Source organism: Pseudoliparis swirei, chromosome 9 (assembly GCF_029220125.1).
Source record: "Pseudoliparis swirei isolate HS2019 ecotype Mariana Trench chromosome 9, NWPU_hadal_v1, whole genome shotgun sequence".
NCBI classification, from domain to species: Eukaryota; Metazoa; Chordata; class Actinopteri; order Perciformes; family Liparidae; genus Pseudoliparis; species Pseudoliparis swirei.
In genome coordinates this window covers 3,130,545-3,148,238 of record NC_079396.1, presented here as the reverse complement: position 1 = coordinate 3,148,238, position 17,694 = coordinate 3,130,545, and the positions used below count along the sequence as shown (strand labels likewise).

Here is a 17,694-nt window from a genome sequence, read left to right as displayed (position 1 = left end):
ACTGCATGTTTCCTCACTACATGTTTCCTCACTAGATGATTCCTCACTGGATGTTTCCTCACTGCATGGTTCCTCACTGCATGTTTCCTCACTACATGTTTCCTCACTACATGATTCCTCACTGCATGTTTCCTCACTACATGATTCCTCACTGCATGTTTCCTCACTGCATGTTTCCTCACTACATGGTTCCTCACTGCATGTTTCCTCACTGCATGTTTCCTCACTGCATGTTTCCTCACTACATGTTTCCTCACTGCATGTTTCCTCACTGCATGTTTCCTCACTGCATGTTTCCTCACTGCATGATTCCTCACTGCATGTTTCCTCACGGCATGTTTCCTCACTGCATGTTTCCTCACTGCATGGTTCCTCACTACATGATTCCTCACTGCATGTTTCCTCACTGCATGGTTCCTCACTACATGATTCCTCACTGCATGTTTCCTCACTGCATGGTTCCTCACTGCATGGTTCCTCACTGCATGGTTCCTCACTGCATGTTTCCTCACTGCATGTTTCCTCACTACATGTTTCCTCACTGCATGTTTCCTCACTACATGGTTCCTCACTGCATGTTTCCTCACTGCATGTTTCCTCACTACATGTTTCCTCACTGCATGTTTCCTCACTGCATGGTTCCTCACTGCATGGTTCCTCACTGCATGTTTCCTCACTGCATGTTTCCTCACTGCATGTTTCCTCACTGCATGATTCCTCACTACATGGTTCCTCACTACATGGTTTCTCACTGCATGTTTCCTCACTGCATGTTTCCTCACTGCATGGTTCCTCACTGCATGGTTCCTCACTGCATGGCTCCTCACTACATGGCACCTCACTGCATTGGAGCCGGATGGACTCTAAATGGACCAGAATGTGTCTCAGGACTGGAGTCTGAGTGCATCTAGTGGACGCTTCGAGGACGGCAGGTCTGAGGAATGAGAGCAGAGGTCATGGCCTTCGGGGGGAGGGGGGGGGGGTGGAGACAAAGAGAGAGAGCAACACAACAAAGACACCAGAAAGGCCTTTTGACAAGTCAGCTGTTCTCACAATGCCCAACATCACAAAGATGCCTCTGAGGCTTTACACCGTGAACACACAGAGAACATCAAGGTGATGCCATGGAAGAACCATGTCTGTGGAACCTTTCAAACCAGGGTTCTTTAAAGAACCATTCCCTTCAAGAGTTCTTCAAAGAACCTTTAAAGGGGTCTCAACGAACCTTCAAAAAATGGTTCTTTAAGACACCATTTCTGGTTCCACAAAGAACCTTTCAATAGTTCTTCAAAGAACCTATAATGATGCCTCAAACGAAAAAATGGTTCTCCAGTAGGTGATGCTTCTTCGTAGAACCACTAAGCCTCTTAAAGAACCCTTATTGTTCTGTGTGCAGGACTTGAAGGAGTAAACGACTGATTTAACGTCTTTATATCGCACTAATCGTTCTTCCTCATGACTTGTTTTGTGTGTCTGCCAACACACACACACACACACACACACACACACACACACACACACACACACACACACTCAGCTTAGTGCATATACAATAATAATCATTGTCCAGGGCACTTACTGATTCTATGAGCCGATGAACAGGTTTTACCTCACAACACACACACACACACACACAAACACACATACATACACACATTGTAACGTCGCTGTACTTTGACATTGAAAGAGGAAATCCCAGCCTGAGACTGAAGTCCGTCCAGCGCACCCTTCACAAGTACACACTTCCTCTGGCGGCGGCTTCACACACACACACACACACACACACACATACACACACACCGTGTGAGGAGGACGAGTCGCGCTGACGGAGAATTGAAGGAATAACATCTTGAATAATGATGACAGAGTCAGAACCTTAGAACCGGATTTCACTTTCATCTGAACGACAGAGAAAAAATGGACAAGACACAGCGAGCGCAGGTGAGTGTGTGTGTGTGTGTGTGTGTGTGTGTGTGTGTGTGTAACTTGTGATATTGGGCTGTATATAATAAACAGAATTAAATGTATTCATGTCAGTATCTGGAAAATGTCATTAGAAAAACCATGAGATAAAAACAGACATATATATATAAATATATATATATATATATTTATAATTATATATATATTTTTATATATAGATATATTTATATATATCTATATATTTATATATAGATATATATATAGATATAGCTATAGTATCTGGAAAATGTCATTAGGAAAACCATGAGATAAAAACAGACATATATATATATTTATAATTATATATATATTTTTATATATAGATATATTTATATATATATATTTATATATAGATATATATAGATATAGCTATAGATATATTTCCAGTGAGTGTCACATGACAGGAGGAACGGAGAACTTTGATGTTAACAACTTCACTTTTACTTCCTGTGGTAAGAATTGCAAAACAAGTGCAAACCACCTTGATGCCGAGTCAGGGGAAGGGTGTCTGTGTGTGTGTGTGTGCGTGTGTGTGTGTTAGAGAGATAGTGTGTATGTGTGTGTGTGTGTGTTTGTGTGTGCATGTGTTAGAGAGAGAGTGTGTGTGTGTCTTATAGAGAGAGTCTATGTTTGTGTGGGTGTGTGTGTGTGTGTGTTAGAGAGAGAGAGAGTGTTTGTGTGTAAGAGAGAACGAGAGTGTGTGTGTGTTAGAGAGAGAGAGTGTGTGTAACTGTAAAATATATCACTCGACTATCAGCTGTTGGGACATCCTGCACACCTGTCTCACACCTATCTCTCATACCTGTCTCTCCCCTGTCTCTCACCTGTCTCTCCCCTGGGTGCTCACCTGTCTCTCCCCTGTCTCTCCCCTGTCTCTCACCTGTCTCTCACCTGTCTCTCACCTGTCTCTCACCTGTCTCTCACCTGTCTCTCCCCTGTCTCTCCCCTGTCTCTCACCTGTCTCTCACCTGTCTCTCACCTGTCTCTCCCTGGGTGCTCACCTGTCTCTCACCTGTCTCTCCCCTGGGTGCTCACCTGTCTCTCACCTGTCTCTCCCCTGTCTCTCACCTGTCTCTCATACCTGTCTCTCACCTGTCTCTCCCCTGTCTCTCACCTGTCTCTCACCTGTCTCTCACCTGTCTCTCACCTGTCTCTCACCTGTCTCTCCCCTGTCTCTCACCTGTCTCTCACCTGTCTCTCCCCTGTCTCTCATACCTGTCTCTCACCTGTCTCTCACCTATCTCTCATACCTGTCTCATACCTGTCTCTCACCTGTCTCTCACCTGTCTCTCATACCTGTCTCTCCCCTGTCTCTCACCTGTCTCTCACCTGTCTCTCACCTATCTCATACCTGTCTCACCTGTCTCTCACCTGTCTCTCACCTGTCTCTCACCTGTCTCTCACCTATCTCTCATACCTGTCTCTCACCTGTCTCTCACCTGTCTCTCACCTGTCTCTCACCTGTCTCTCATACCTGTCTCTCACCTGTCTCTCACCTGTCTCTCATACCTGTCTCTCACCTGTCTCTCACCTGTCTCTCACCTGTCTCTCACCTGTCTCTCACCTGTCTCTCACCTGTCTCTCCCCTGTCTCTCTCACCTCTCTCCCCTCTCTCTCACCTGTCTCACCTGTCTCTCATCTGTCTCTCACCTGTCTCTCACCTGTCTCTCACCTGTCTCTCACCTGTCTCTCACCTGTCTCTCACCTGTCTCTCATACCTGTCTCTCACCTGTCTCACCTGTCTCTCATACCTATCTCTCCCCTGTCTCTCACCTGTCTCTCACCTGTCTCTCACCTGTCTCTCACCTGTCTCTCACCTGTCTCTCACCTGTCTCTCACCTGTCTCTCACCTGTCTCTCATACCTGTCTCTCACCTGTCTCTCACCTGTCTCTCATACCTGTCTCTCACCTGTCTCTCACCTGTCTCTCACCTGTCTCTCACCTGTCTCTCACCTGTCTCTCACCTGTCTCTCACCTGTCTCTCACCTGTCTCTCACCTGTCTCTCATACCTGTCTCTCATACCTGTCTCTCACCTGTCTCTCATACCTATCTCTCCCCTGTCTCTCACCTGTCTCTCACCTGTCTCTCACCTGTCTCTCCCCTGTCTCTCTCTCTCACCTGTCTCTCACCTGTCTCTCACCTGTCTCTCACCTGTCTCTCACCTGTCTCACCTGTCTCTCACCTGTCTCTCACCTGTCTCTCACCTGTCTCTCACCTGTCTCTCACCTGTCTCTCATACCTGTCTCTCACCTGTCTCTCACCTGTCTCTCACCTGTCTCTCACCTGTCTCTCACCTGTCTCTCACCTGTCTCTCACCTGTCTCTCACCTATCTCATACCTGTCTCTCACCTGTCTCTCACCTGTCTCTCACCTGTCTCTCACCTGTCTCTCACCTGTCTCTCACCTGTCTCTCACCTGTCTCTCATACCTGTCTCTCCCCTGTCTCTCACCTGTCTCTCATACCTGTCTCTCACCTGTCTCTCACCTGTCTCTCATACCTGTCTCTCACCTGTCTCTCCCCTATCTGTCTCTCACCTGTCTCTCCTGTCTCTCACCTGTCTCTCACCTATCTCTCATACCTGTCTCTCACCTGTCTCTCACCTGTCTCTCATACCTGTCTCTCACCTGTCTCTCACCTGTCTCTCACCTGTCTCTCACCTGTCTCTCACCTGTCTCTCACCTGTCTCTCACCTGTCTCTCACCTGTCTCTCATACCTGTCTCTCACCTGTCTCTCATACCTGTCTCTCACCTGTCTCTCACCTGTCTCTCATACCTGTCTCTCATACCTGTCTCTCACCTGTCTCTCATACCTATCTCTCCCCTGTCTCTCACCTGTCTCTCACCTGTCTCTCACCTGTCTCCCATACCTGTCTCACACCTGTCTCACATACCTGTCTCTCACCTGTCTCTCATACCTGTCTCTCACCTGTCTCTCACCTGTCTCTCACCTGTCTCTCACCTGTCTCTCACCTGTCTCTCCCCTGTCTCTCCTCTCTCTCCCCTCTCTCACCTGTCTCACCTGTCTCTCCTCTCTCACCTGTCTCACCTGTCTCTCCTCTCTCACCTGTCTCTCACCTGTCTCTCACCTGTCTCTCATACCTGTCTCTCACCTGTCTCTCACCTGTCTCTCACCTGTCTCTCATACCTGTCTCTCACCTGTCTCTCACCTGTCTCTCACCTGTCTCTCACCTGTCTCTCATACCTGTCTCTCACCTGTCTCTCACCTGTCTCTCACCTGTCTCTCACCTGTCTCTCACCTGTCTCTCACCTGTCTCTCCCCTGTCTCTCCCCTGTCTCTCACCTGTCTCTCACCTGTCTCTCCCCTGTCTCTCTCATACCTGTCTCTCACCTGTCTCTCACCTGTCTCTCACCTGTCTCTCACCTGTCTCTCACCTGTCTCTCACCTATCTCTCATACCTGTCTCTCACCTGTCTCTCACCTATCTCTCATACCTGTCTCTCACCTGTCTCTCACCTGTCTCTCACCTGTCTCTCATACCTGTCTCACCTGTCTCTCACCTGTCTCTCACCTGTCTCTCACCTGTCTCTCACCTGTCTCTCACCTGTCTCTCATACCTGTCTCTCACCTGTCTCTCATACCTGTCTCTCACCTGTCTCTCACCTGTCTCTCACCTGTCTCTCTCCCTCACTTGTCTCTCACCTGTCTCTCACCTGTCTCTCACCTGTCTCTCACCTGTCTCTCACCTGTCTCTCACCTATCTCACCTGTCTCTCACCTGTCTCTCACCTGTCTCTCACCTGTCTCTCACCTGTCTCTCACCTGTCTCTCACCTGTCTCTCACCTGTCTCTCACCTGTCTCTCCCCTGTCTCTCACCTGTCTCTCACCTGTCTCTCATACCTGTCTCTCACCTGTCTCTCACCTGTCTCTCATACCTGTCTCTCACCTGTCTCTCATAACCTGTCTCTCACCTGTCTCTCCCCTGTCTCTCACCTGTCTCTCACCTGTCTCTCACCTGTCTCTCACCTATCTCTCACCTGTCTCTCACCTGTCTCTCACCTGTCTCTCACCTATCTCTCTCACCTGTCTCTCACCTGTCTCTCACCTGTCTCTCACCTGTCTCTCCCCTGTCTCTCCCCTGTCTCTCACCTGTCTCTCATACCTGTCTCACATACCTGTCTCTCCCCTGTCTCTCCCCTGTCTCTCCCCTGTCTCTCACCTGTCTCTCATACCTGTCTCTCACCTGTCTCTCCCCTGTCTCTCACCTGTCTCTCACCTGTCTCTCACCTGTCTCTCACCTGTCTCTCACCTGTCTCTCACCTGTCTCTCACCTGTCTCTCACCTGTCTCTCATACCTGTCTCTCACCTGTCTCTCACCTGTCTCTCACCTATCTCTCATACCTGTCTCTCACCTGTCTCTCCCCTGTCTCTCACCTGTCTCTCACCTGTCTCTCCCCTGTCTCTCACCTGTCTCTCATACCTGTCTCTCACCTGTCTCTCACCTGTCTCTCACCTGTCACACCTGTCTCTCACCTGTCTCAGCTCAAGTCTTTCCTGCTCCGTCCAGACTCAGTGAAACACAAATCATCTACTTTACATTATATTCATAAAGCGTGAAACAGGTAACTCCAGGTGGTGTGCCGGGGGCTACTCCATGAACCACACACACGGTGTTGGGTTACCATGGTTACCTGCTGGTTTCCATGCGGGTGTTGATGTTTCCACGCTGGTAGTTCAGCCTCAGAGCGTTGATCAACACTTCAGGTTCTCCTCCCAAAGTTTACACACAAAGCAACGAGGAGAGAGCAGCGCACACCTGAGAATCACACACACACACACACACACACACACACACACACACACACACACACACACACACACACACACACACACACACACACACACACACACACACACAGTGGACAGCGTGTCCTACACACAGAACAAAAAGGGTTCTTAAATAGTTCTTTAAAAGGCGTTTTGGTTCTACGAAGAACCATCACCTATACTGGAAAAACATTTTCTCGTTTGAGGCACCATTATAGGTTATTTAAATAACTATTTAAGGAATTTGTTCTTTAAAGAACACAAAGGTGTCTCAAAGAACCTTCAAAAAAAGTTTCTTTCAAGAACCATTTCCTTAAAGAGTTCTTCAAAGAACCCACAGCCTTCACATACATATTAATCATCATCTTCAATTTGCTCTCATGAAAGAAAGCAAATAAGTGTGTGTCTATATTTAGGATATTTACATATATATATACAGCTTTTTGTCAATATGTGTCGAGCTGGAAAACAGTAATGAACTCACTGAACATGTGATGTCCCCGTGTCTCTGGCTCGTGTTCGTTGGAGGGCGTACCTGTGCTCTCTCGCCCTTCCCCCGGCGCGTCGTTCACTTCAGACGCCATGATGGCCTCCGTGACCACGCCATCTACACACGCCGTCTACACACGCCGTCTACACACGCCGTCTACACACGCCGTCTACACATGCCGTCCCCAACTCACTCTTTTCTGACTCACCTGTGTGTTTCTGCGGCTCGGCGCCCTCAGTCAATACGGTCCTCGTCTCCTCTGCTCTGTTATCACCTTCAGAGTCAGAGTCATCTTCACCGTCTCTTCTTACATTCGTCCAAACATACAGAAGATCTGAAGGTGGATTCTCTCTGGTCCAACATGAAGAGAGTTTAGGAATAAAGTGCATGAAACAACAACAAAGAACATTTAGACAACATATACATTAGAAATGAAGAACTATTAAAAAAAATTACATCTCTATTATCATAGTTTAATGTGAATGTTCCTCATGTACGTGAAGTTTTAGGCTCCTTTCTGCATTCTGTAAAGCGGATAACTTGCCGGTGGTGTAATTAATATCAATAAACACTCAACAAAGTTCATTGTTCTTCAGAAGGAGTACTTTTACTTACTTTAAACCTACTTTTACTTACTTTAAACCTACTTTTACTTATTGTAAAGCTACTTTTACCTACTTTAAACCTACTTGTACTTACTTTAAACCTACTTGTACTTACTTTAAACCTACTTTTACTTACTTTAAAGCTACTTGTACTTACTTTAAACCTACTTTTACTTACTGTAAAGCTACTTTTACTTACTTTAAACCTACTTTTACTTACTTTAAAGCTACTTTTACTTACTTTAAACCTACTTTTACCTACTTTAAAGCTACTTGTACTTACTTTAAACCTACTTTTACCTACTTTAAACCTACTTTTACTTATTGTAAAGCTACTTTTACCTACTTTAAACCTACTTGTACTTACTTTAAACCTACTTGTACTTACTTTAAACCTACTTGTACTTCTTTAAACCTACTTTTACTTACTGTAAAGCTACTTTTACTTACTTTAAACCTACTTTTACTTACTTTAAAGCTACTTTTACTTACTTTAAAGCTACTTGTACTTACTTTAAACCTACTTTTACTTACTTTAAACCTACTTTTACTTATTGTAAAGCTACTTTTACCTACTTTAAACCTACTTGTACTTACTTTAAACCTACTTGTACTTACTTTAAACCTACTTTTACTTACTTTAAAGCTACTTGTACTTACTTTAAACCTACTTTTACTTACTGTAAAGCTACTTTTACTTACTTTAAACCTACTTTTACTTACTTTAAAGCTACTTGTACTTACTTTAAACCTACTTTTACTTACTTTAAACCTACTTTTACTTATTGTAAAGCTACTTTTACCTACTTTAAACCTACTTGTACTTACTTTAAACCTACTTGTACTTACTTTAAACCTACTTGTACTTACTTTAAACCTACTTTTACTTACTGTAAAGCTACTTTTACTTACTTTAAACCTACTTTTACTTACTTTAAAGCTACTTTTACTTACTTTAAAGCTACTTGTACTTACTTTAAATCTACTTTTACTTACTTTAAAACCCACTTTTTACTACTTTAAAGCTACTTTTTACCCACTTTAAAGCTACTTGTACTTACTCTAAACCTACTATTACCTACTTTAAACCTACTTTTACTTATTGTAAAGCTACTTTACTTACTTTAAAGCTACTTTTACTTACTTTAAAGCTACTTGTACTTACTTTAAACCTACTTTTACTTACTTTAAAGCTACTTTTACTTACTTTAAAGCTACTTTTACCTACTTTAAAGCTACTTTTTAGCTACTTTTACTTACTTTAAAGCTACTTTTACTTACTTTAAAGCTACTTTTACCTACTTTAAAGCTACTTGTACTTACTTTAAACCTACTTTTACCTACTTTAAAGCTACTTTTAGCTACTTTAAAGCTACTTTTACTTACTTTAAACCTACTTTAAACCTACTTTTACTTACTTTAAACCTACTTGTACTTACTTTAAACCTACTTGTACTTACTTTAAACCTACTTGAACTTACTTTAAAGCTAATACAACGAACTTTAAATGTGTGTTTATTCTAGCACAAAGAACCATTTTTTAAGGTTCTTTTATAGACACTTTATAGGTTCTTTGAAGAACTCTTCAAGGAAATGGTTCTTTACAGAACCCTGGTTTAAAGGTTCTTTGTGGAACCATAAATGGTTCTTCTATGGCATCCCTCCGAAGAACCATTTTCGGTTCCAGATGCCACCTGCAAGTCATTTGAGCGCTGCTCAGGGGACGATAATAAATAAAAGTGCTAATTTATTATAATTGTTGTTCTTTTCACAACTCATGCTTATTATACCCGGGTTATTCAAAACTAATACGCAACATAAAACTGTGGATCTTTCCACAGCATCAATGACAGAGTGAATGTTGAGGCCTTAAGGCCGTAATGCAGAAAGAGATGGCAACAACCGAACTGGAACAAACTAATATTACAAATTCTTTACTTTACGACGCGCCCCGCTCACCCCGCTAACCCCGCTGCATCGATGCATTCCACTGGTACACTGGTGGTTTATATTGCCGGGGGGAGTTTTCCCATAGGGCACCATCGTGTCCTGTCATTTTTTTTTGGCGGGCTATAAATAGCGGCCATGTCTTCCCATGCAGAGACCATAATGTAAAGTTCATGCAGCTTCCAGTTTATTCAAAGCCAAGCAACAACAGTGGCAGCAAAGGCAGTGATGTCAGTTAGTAAATTAAAGTAAAACATATGTACATAATGTACAGTATTCCATTTAAAACACTTTATATGAGTTTAAAGTTGCACTTTTTATTGTTTACACTTGCCTATAGAAGGAAAACAGACTGTATATATATATGTATATATATATACATATATATATAAAGTGGACTAAGTCATCATGACGTCACCCATAATTGGATTTTTTTCGTCGCCATCTTGGATTACCGCCATTGCCATGTTGTAATCTGTCAATCATAGTAAGGCCACCCTACGGTACACTCTGCTTTATGGTCTATTTAACTCGAAATGGACCATAATATATCGCGCTGATGAATCATGTTGTATTGAAGAAGACCTGGAACTAGAGATAGAGACCATAAACTCATGTTTACAATGTTTACAAAGGGAGTAAATCGAGAGATAAGTAATTTACAGTCAGAGGAATCGCCCCCTGGTGGTCAGTAGAGAGAATGCAGGTTTTTAAGACTCGTCAGAACAAGCCTAAGATTTGGCGGCAACGATTTTGGCAATCTGGCAACTAGAAATCGACTACACTAAATACAAATTAGTGAAGACACATTGGATTAAAAAGACAAATGTGTGACCCGACAGGTCAAGAGGGTCACACAAATCATGAAGAACCAAAAGCTGTTGGGATACAGACAGACGGAGCAACATGCTTATTTCTTTTACCGGCGAGGTGAAAAATTAGACTAATCTTTCTCACTAGACCACTAACCGATTGTACACATTGCCTCGTGGCTCTTTATTTCATTTCTATGCATCTTTAATCACCCTTTCTCTCAGAAACCGGAGCAGCAACCGTCTCCGAAGACCAGAAGAAGTCTCAGCTTCTCATCCTTCCGCGTTAAAAGTAAGATGGCGGATCGTGCAACACACACACACACAATATTACTTGCATCTCACTTAATGTTTTTTACTCGCTCATGACCCATCATTGAACCTCTGCAGAAAAGAACAGAAGTTCTGAAGAGGGTGCATTCGACCGGCGGAGAGGACTGCTGTCGTTCTCATCAGTGCGGGAGACATCGAGAAAAGGTAACCCCCCCACACACACACACACGCAGTTGATCCATCTCACGATAATCACTGGTCAAATCCTTGTGAGGATCTTTTTCCATTTCTAATCCTATAGAGTACGTCCCAGAGGTGGAGGGTGCCTCGCAGGTGAACTGGACCCAGAACCAAGTGAAGCAGAAAGGTACGTAAACACAGAACAATGAAGGTGCCATCTGGAACCGAAAATGGTTCTTCAGAGGGATGCCATAGAAGAGCCATTTTTGGTTCCACAAAGAACCTTTCAAACCAGGGTTCTTTAAAGAACCATTTCCTTAAATAGTTCTTCAAAGAACCTATAAAGGTGTTTTAAAGAACCTAAAAATGGTTCTTTAAGGCACCATTTCTGGTTCCACAAAGAACCTTTCAAACCAGGGTTCTTTAAAGAACCATTTCCTTAAAGAGTTCTCCAATGAACCTATAAAGGTGTTTTAAAGAACCTAAAAATGGTTCTTTAAGGCACCATTTCTGGTTCCACAAAGAACCTTTCAAACCAGGGTTCTTTAAAGAACCATTTCCTTAAAGAGTTCTCCAAAGAACCTATAAAGGTGTTTTAAAGAACCTAAAAATGGTTCTTTAAGCTACCATTTCTGGTTCCACAAACAACGTTTCATACAGGGTTCTTTAAAGAACCATTTCCTTAAATAGTTCTTCAAAGAACCGAAAATGGTGACTCAAACGAAAAAATGGTTCTTCAGCAGGTGATGGTTCTTTGTAGAACCACACATCCTTTTAAAGAACCATTTAAGAACCATGACTTGTCTGTGAGTGTAAACTCTCTATTTACAGTTTAAAGAACAGCATTTTTTTCAGAAGTGTATTTACAGTCCTCGTAAAAGTGGAAGAAAAGTCATCCACGTGAGTCTGATTCAGATTCCTGACACTTCACAGGATCCTACGAAGTAAAAAGATATTCGGACCTGCTCTTTACTCAGTTTAATGTTCGCGAACCAGATTATTCACACAGCAAAGAGGAAGAAAAACAAACTGCCGTGGTAACGGACGACAGTAGGTAAACGCGTTATGGAGCGTTTTGGCGGACCCGACTTGAACGCAACACAACACACTACAAGCAGAAGCAGTTGGAGCTCGTGGAGCACGCGCGGAGCGAGAGAGAGGGGAGCGGCGGGAAGCGCGAGCGAGCACAGGGTGCGATGTGTGCGCGTGGGAATGGAGACGGTAAAGTGCCGTTGCTGCGCTACTGAGTTTTTTTCACCGACGAAAACAGCTGAGAGGACCGCGGGGGACCGCGGGGTAGCGCCGGGGAGAGGCAGACATGAGCGGCGCGGTGGTGAAGAGAAGGAAAGGGGCCACACCGACCAATTTACGGAGCAGATGGAGTGAGTACGCGGGACGTGTGTCCGCTGTGAAGTCGGCGTGTGACGTAGATACGACCTGTCGTGTGTGAAACGGATAAATAGAGTTTAAAAAACCGGAAGAATATAAGGAAAAAACGACTTAAGCTAGCGAGGTTACGGTGACACGGTGTGCTGGTAACACGTAGCAACCTGTCGGAGCGGGATGTTGACGTCTCGCGCAACTTGTAGCTATATCCGTAGGTTGTCACTACTACTTTTGGGAGTTAAGTACGGCGGAAAAATAGTGAAATAAACTGCTTAAAAACAATTTGAAATAATTTATGAACGCGCTGAAATTGAGAGTTCAGCACCTCAGACGTCAACGCGTAAAATCCGCGTATTTCACGTCGCGGTTTGGTTTGATTTGGCAGCAGAACTGATGTTGGGATTAAAATAGACGTCGTGTCAGTAAAACGAGGCTTCAGTCCTTCACTGTTCATCCACAGTCTGACTGGCCATGACAAGTGCACTAGAGCCCACATAACAGCGTCTCCCCTACAGCCTGACCCCCACGGACTTCACTAACGTCACCTGTCAAGTGGTTATATATCCAGTTTATATGTATCTGTGTGTGTATATTTATATATATATATATATTATATATGTGTGTGTGTGTGTATATATATTTATATATGAGTATGTATATATATGTGTGTGTGTGTGTGTAACAAAATATATGTATGTGTATATATATATATTTATGTGTGTAAATACATATATATATTTATATATACAAATGTGTGTGTGTGTGTATATATATATATATATGTGTGTGTTTGTAAATATATATTTATATATGAGTATGTATATATGTGTGTGTGTAAGAAAATATATATATATATGTGTGTGTATGTATATATATATATTTATATGTGTGTGTAAATATATAGATATAGATATATGTATATTTATATATACATATATGTGTGTGTGTTTATATATATATATATGTGTGTATGTATATATATATATTGTTATGTGTGTATATATGTATATACATATATACACAGATTTATATGTGTGTGTGTATATATATATATTTATGTGTGTGTGTGTGTGTATATATATATATATATACGTATGTAATATATATGTAATCTGAGATATTTTCAAACCAGCTTCGATAACAAAATTAAATGGTTTATGACTAAATCTGTCTAATAATCTGCTTTTATATGTTCTCACGCTCCATCTTTCATATAAATGTAAAAGCACCCATGTGTTGTCCTCTCTGGGTATCTCGTGTCTCCGGCTTCCACACTTCCACTGGTTGGTAATCTGCGTGTTTGATGCCACACCGCTGTGAATTGTGGGTAATTCCCTCTGGCAAAGGTCTGCAGAAAAGGGTCCATGAAGGGCTCGCACGATGCCTGCGAGGGAGCCCTTTGTGACGCTGTTGTAATCCGCCCGCTCACATTTGAAGTCCAACACCTTTTCCACTGCTGGCTCCACAGGAATGCTGCTGTTGGCACTGAAACACGATCCCGCTGGTGTAGGACAGGGGAGATTGTATTTCAAACCTACAGGTTGCAGGTGTTTAGAATGACACAGGATTCGGGGCAGTTCTCTGTTATGCGTCTCCGCCGGCGTCATTCCTTCTATAGAATCGGTCGTGACACGTCCAGGAGCCCGAGGGCGGGGCCACGTTTACAGCCTCCTCGCAGCTCGACGGCAGCGGCGCGTCCAGGCAGCAGCTCGTCTCGGCCGAAGACGATTTCGCTCTGACGTCATCGTCTATGTCAAGAGTACTGTTGTGTCGATTTTGCTCCATATTTTCAGTGAACACAGACGGAGGTCGAGTCAGGCGGACGTCGGGCCGCCCTGAAGGATGATCTCATTGACGTTGTCGTGAGGATCCAGATTGAAAGTGAAACCCGGACGTCTTCCGTGTTTTCTAGCTCGCCTCGGATGCGTTCGGCTGCACTCGTTCGACGTTTTTTAACCCTCCTATTACCTTTGGGGTCAATTTGACCCCATTACATATTTAACGTCTCTAAAAAATCATTGACAATTTTTTTTGCTTCATATTTCATGACTTCCTAATTTATTGGGGACAATTGGGAAAACATCAAAATTCACATGATGATATGTTTTCAATGTCCTGAACACAACTCGTACCCATCGGTGTTCTTTGGGGTCAATTTGACCCCAGGCTGTTTTTCACTGTGTCAAACATATAAGAAATATCAACTTTTTACAAACATTGGTTTTGGTTGGGTATTATTGTTTTTCATTTAAAGGGCTGTTTAGGTAGTCAACAAACAAACATAAAGTACCCGACACTTAAACTTGGGAAACAATATTAATTCTAATAATTTTCTGGAGGTTTAAAGGTTAAAAGATGTTAGTAAATTTGAAGGTAACAGGAGGGTTAAAGGAACGCGTACGAGTGTACGACTCGGTCGACGGCAAACCGGAGCGTCGCCGCGGCACAACGAGAATGCGGTTTGCGGTCGAGCGGAACCGGTTTCGCCATCGAGCGAATCGCTCGGGATCGGATCTTCTGTTTCCTCCTCGTTTACAAAAGGTTCAGCGCGTTGGGCGTGACCGAATCACTTCCGTCTTCAAAAGACAGAGCGGCTCCTTTTTATAGAAAACCGGTCGAGCGGCATCGCCTCGTGACGATTATAAATGGGCTTTTGTTTCTTTGGAAACGCGGCAATCATTCCTGCAAATTGTAAAAGTTATTATTGACACACTGAGTGTTGCACTATTATGTTTTGTGTTTTATGTGCCGTGACATTACATTTGCAGTATATCGCCGGGCTTATGGCAATATATCCCGGTATATATTGAACGGTAACCAACGTATCACCAGAGTTTGGTTCATACACAACCCTAAAATGAGCTTTAAAAAAAATTTCAAATACATTAAAGAGAGCTGGATGTTTTTCTGTGCTTTTGAAAATTCGCTCGGAAATTAATTGAATTTTAACTGCAGGACTGAAAGGAAGTTCAACATTGTGGGGAAATCTGCTTTTTTGGGGTGTTTCTTGCAGAGCTAGATGGTCAGACATGAGAGTGGTATCCCAAATATTTCCCAAACTTTCAAACTATTCCATGAAGGCGTCATGGTGGATGAGGGACTTCCCTGCTCTCACTCTGGGTCGAGGGGGAAATGTTGCATCTCTCTCTCTTTCTCTCTCACTCACTCTCACTCTCTCTCACTTGCACATAGACTTTCAATGGAAGTACAAAATCCCCAATAATTTTTACGGCGGGCACTGTGCTTGCATGAGGCCGTACAAAACATATTTGATACTGTAGTATATTTGAGTTGTTTTACTACATTAATTTGTACTTCTCTATATGAAAGTAAAATTGACAATTGGTACAATTTTGATGGGACATTCCTTTTGTTATCAAATTAATAATAAAATACAGGCCCACTTTTTAGATGGTTTCCTGTTGCAATATAAAAATAATAATCATAATGGAAACCATACCAGCTTTTATTTTGGATAATTATAAGCGATATACTTTTCTCTTTCTCTCCCTTCCCTTCCTTTCAGATGAGACGAGTTCTGAAGTTTGAACTTTGTTGGTAATGAATTAATTTTATTTAGACTTGCGGTATTCCCGTGTTTGCAGTGGGACGTCAAAGTTTGGTGACGGACTCTTTTAGTCATTGTTAAACCAAATAATATGAATATAATCTGAATATGAAATGGTGAATCGCCGCCTGACACTTATTGTAAGAGAACTTTCTTCTGACAGAATTGTCCGGTAGAAATCAGTTATTTTGTATTCTCCCCACTGGACCTGAACGCAGCACAAGCATGAAGAATTCTTTCCTTGGAGCCTGATGTAAACAAATGATTCAGCCCAGTTGGAGTGTACACACAGGACTAATAGGGAAGACCTCTGTTGTTGATGACGGTTGCTCCCGATGGAACAGACCGCACTTGTTTACATATTTAGTTTAATGTGCTGTACTTGTGAATATCGTACAGAGCCTTGGTACATGTGTGATATTAGCGATATACTCCAGTTTCCGTTTCTAGTGGATCTCGGTTTGCTCCGTTGAAACGGGTCAGTATCAGTTTCTTTGGGGTGTTTCAGAAGAACGCCGACCCTACTTCAGCAAATCGGGCCTCGTCTGCAGGAAACTGTTTAGTTACCATGGAAACGCGACCTGGTCCTCGCCAACCTAGTTTTTCTTTTTAGGCCAAACTTCCGCCTCAGACTTAACCGTCACTGTAATCAATCTGCCGCAAAGCGAATGAGATGGATTCCCCCCCCCCCCCAAAAAAAATCTTAATTTAAATGTGACACCCAGAAACACTTCCATGGAGATGCTATTTGAAGAACATTGTTACGGCCACGATGAGCCGCTCCTGTAGAGTCGATTACTTGATGTCATTTAAATGCTTTTAAGCATTTGGTTGATTCTAAATCAAATGGTAAAATAAGTTTCAGTGAAACGCCCGTAAATCACCAGGTCAGGGTCAAATTTCATGCCTGAAAGTTGTTCAGTGCTGTAGTTCTCACACCTGGATTCACCTTGAAAATCCGTGCAAAGTATTTATAATAAGTGACGTCACAGTATTTATCAAACTGATCGTTCCGCTCCTCTGTGTTGTCCAGGTGAGCAGCCCAAAGGTAACCTCATCTCTGAGGCGGCGGAGAAACACAGTAAGTGACTGCAAAGGTTTTCTTAAGTTCAGGTTTTCTTCAGTTACAGTTTTCTTAAACCAGTTTACCCTGGATCTTCAAATAAAGGGTTCCTAATTGGACTTTGAATCATTGCTAAATAACTATAATGGATCTTTATTGTTTTTGCGCTGAGCACAATAACTATAAACGCTATCTCAAAACACGCCTGTTTACACTGGCATTTGGTTGATTTTAAATATTCTATGGCCTGCTCTTTATCTTCTGTTTATTTATTTTATTGCACCATCTTTTACAGTGTTTTGTACTTTTGCTCTTTTAACTGTTGACATTTTGTTGTCCCTGTTTTTGCCAAATTGTTTTAATTGACTATGGTACTGAACTTTGTGACACTGTCTGTCATAAGCAATATAAATACACTTTACTTCCTAAATTAAAGCATGTATATATATATATATATATATAAAATTAGACTAGATATCGTAATATTGCATAAGCATTGTCTTTTCCTGCTTTTAAAAAGCTGCGTGAGAGTAAAGTGATGTTGTTCTCTGAACTCGCCAGACTTTTCTTAGCTGCCCTAATATTTGCCATTACTAATAACTTGTGAAAGCGCCCCAATAG

At 42.6% G+C, this 17,694-nt stretch overlaps 1 protein-coding gene across 2 annotated transcripts in view; it reads left to right on the top strand.

Moving 5' to 3' along the window:
• Positions 1-1,771: 1,771 nt before the first annotated feature.
• Positions 1,772-17,694, top strand: part of LOC130199154 (DENN domain-containing protein 2D-like) — a 29,664-nt gene continuing 13,741 nt past the window's right edge. Inside the window, exons 1-5 of one of the 2 annotated variants that reach the window (XM_056422411.1) lie at positions 1,772-1,941; positions 10,829-10,895; positions 10,994-11,080; positions 11,178-11,243; positions 17,044-17,091. In XM_056422411.1, coding sequence (XP_056278386.1) covers positions 1,918-1,941; positions 10,829-10,895; positions 10,994-11,080; positions 11,178-11,243; positions 17,044-17,091 — 292 coding nt within the window. In that variant the 5' untranslated portion in view covers positions 1,772-1,917. Of the gene's footprint in view, positions 1,942-10,828; positions 10,896-10,993; positions 11,081-11,177; positions 11,244-12,206; positions 12,439-17,043; positions 17,092-17,694 lie in introns of those variants that run through there. The other variant, XM_056422412.1, reaches the window with a different exon arrangement.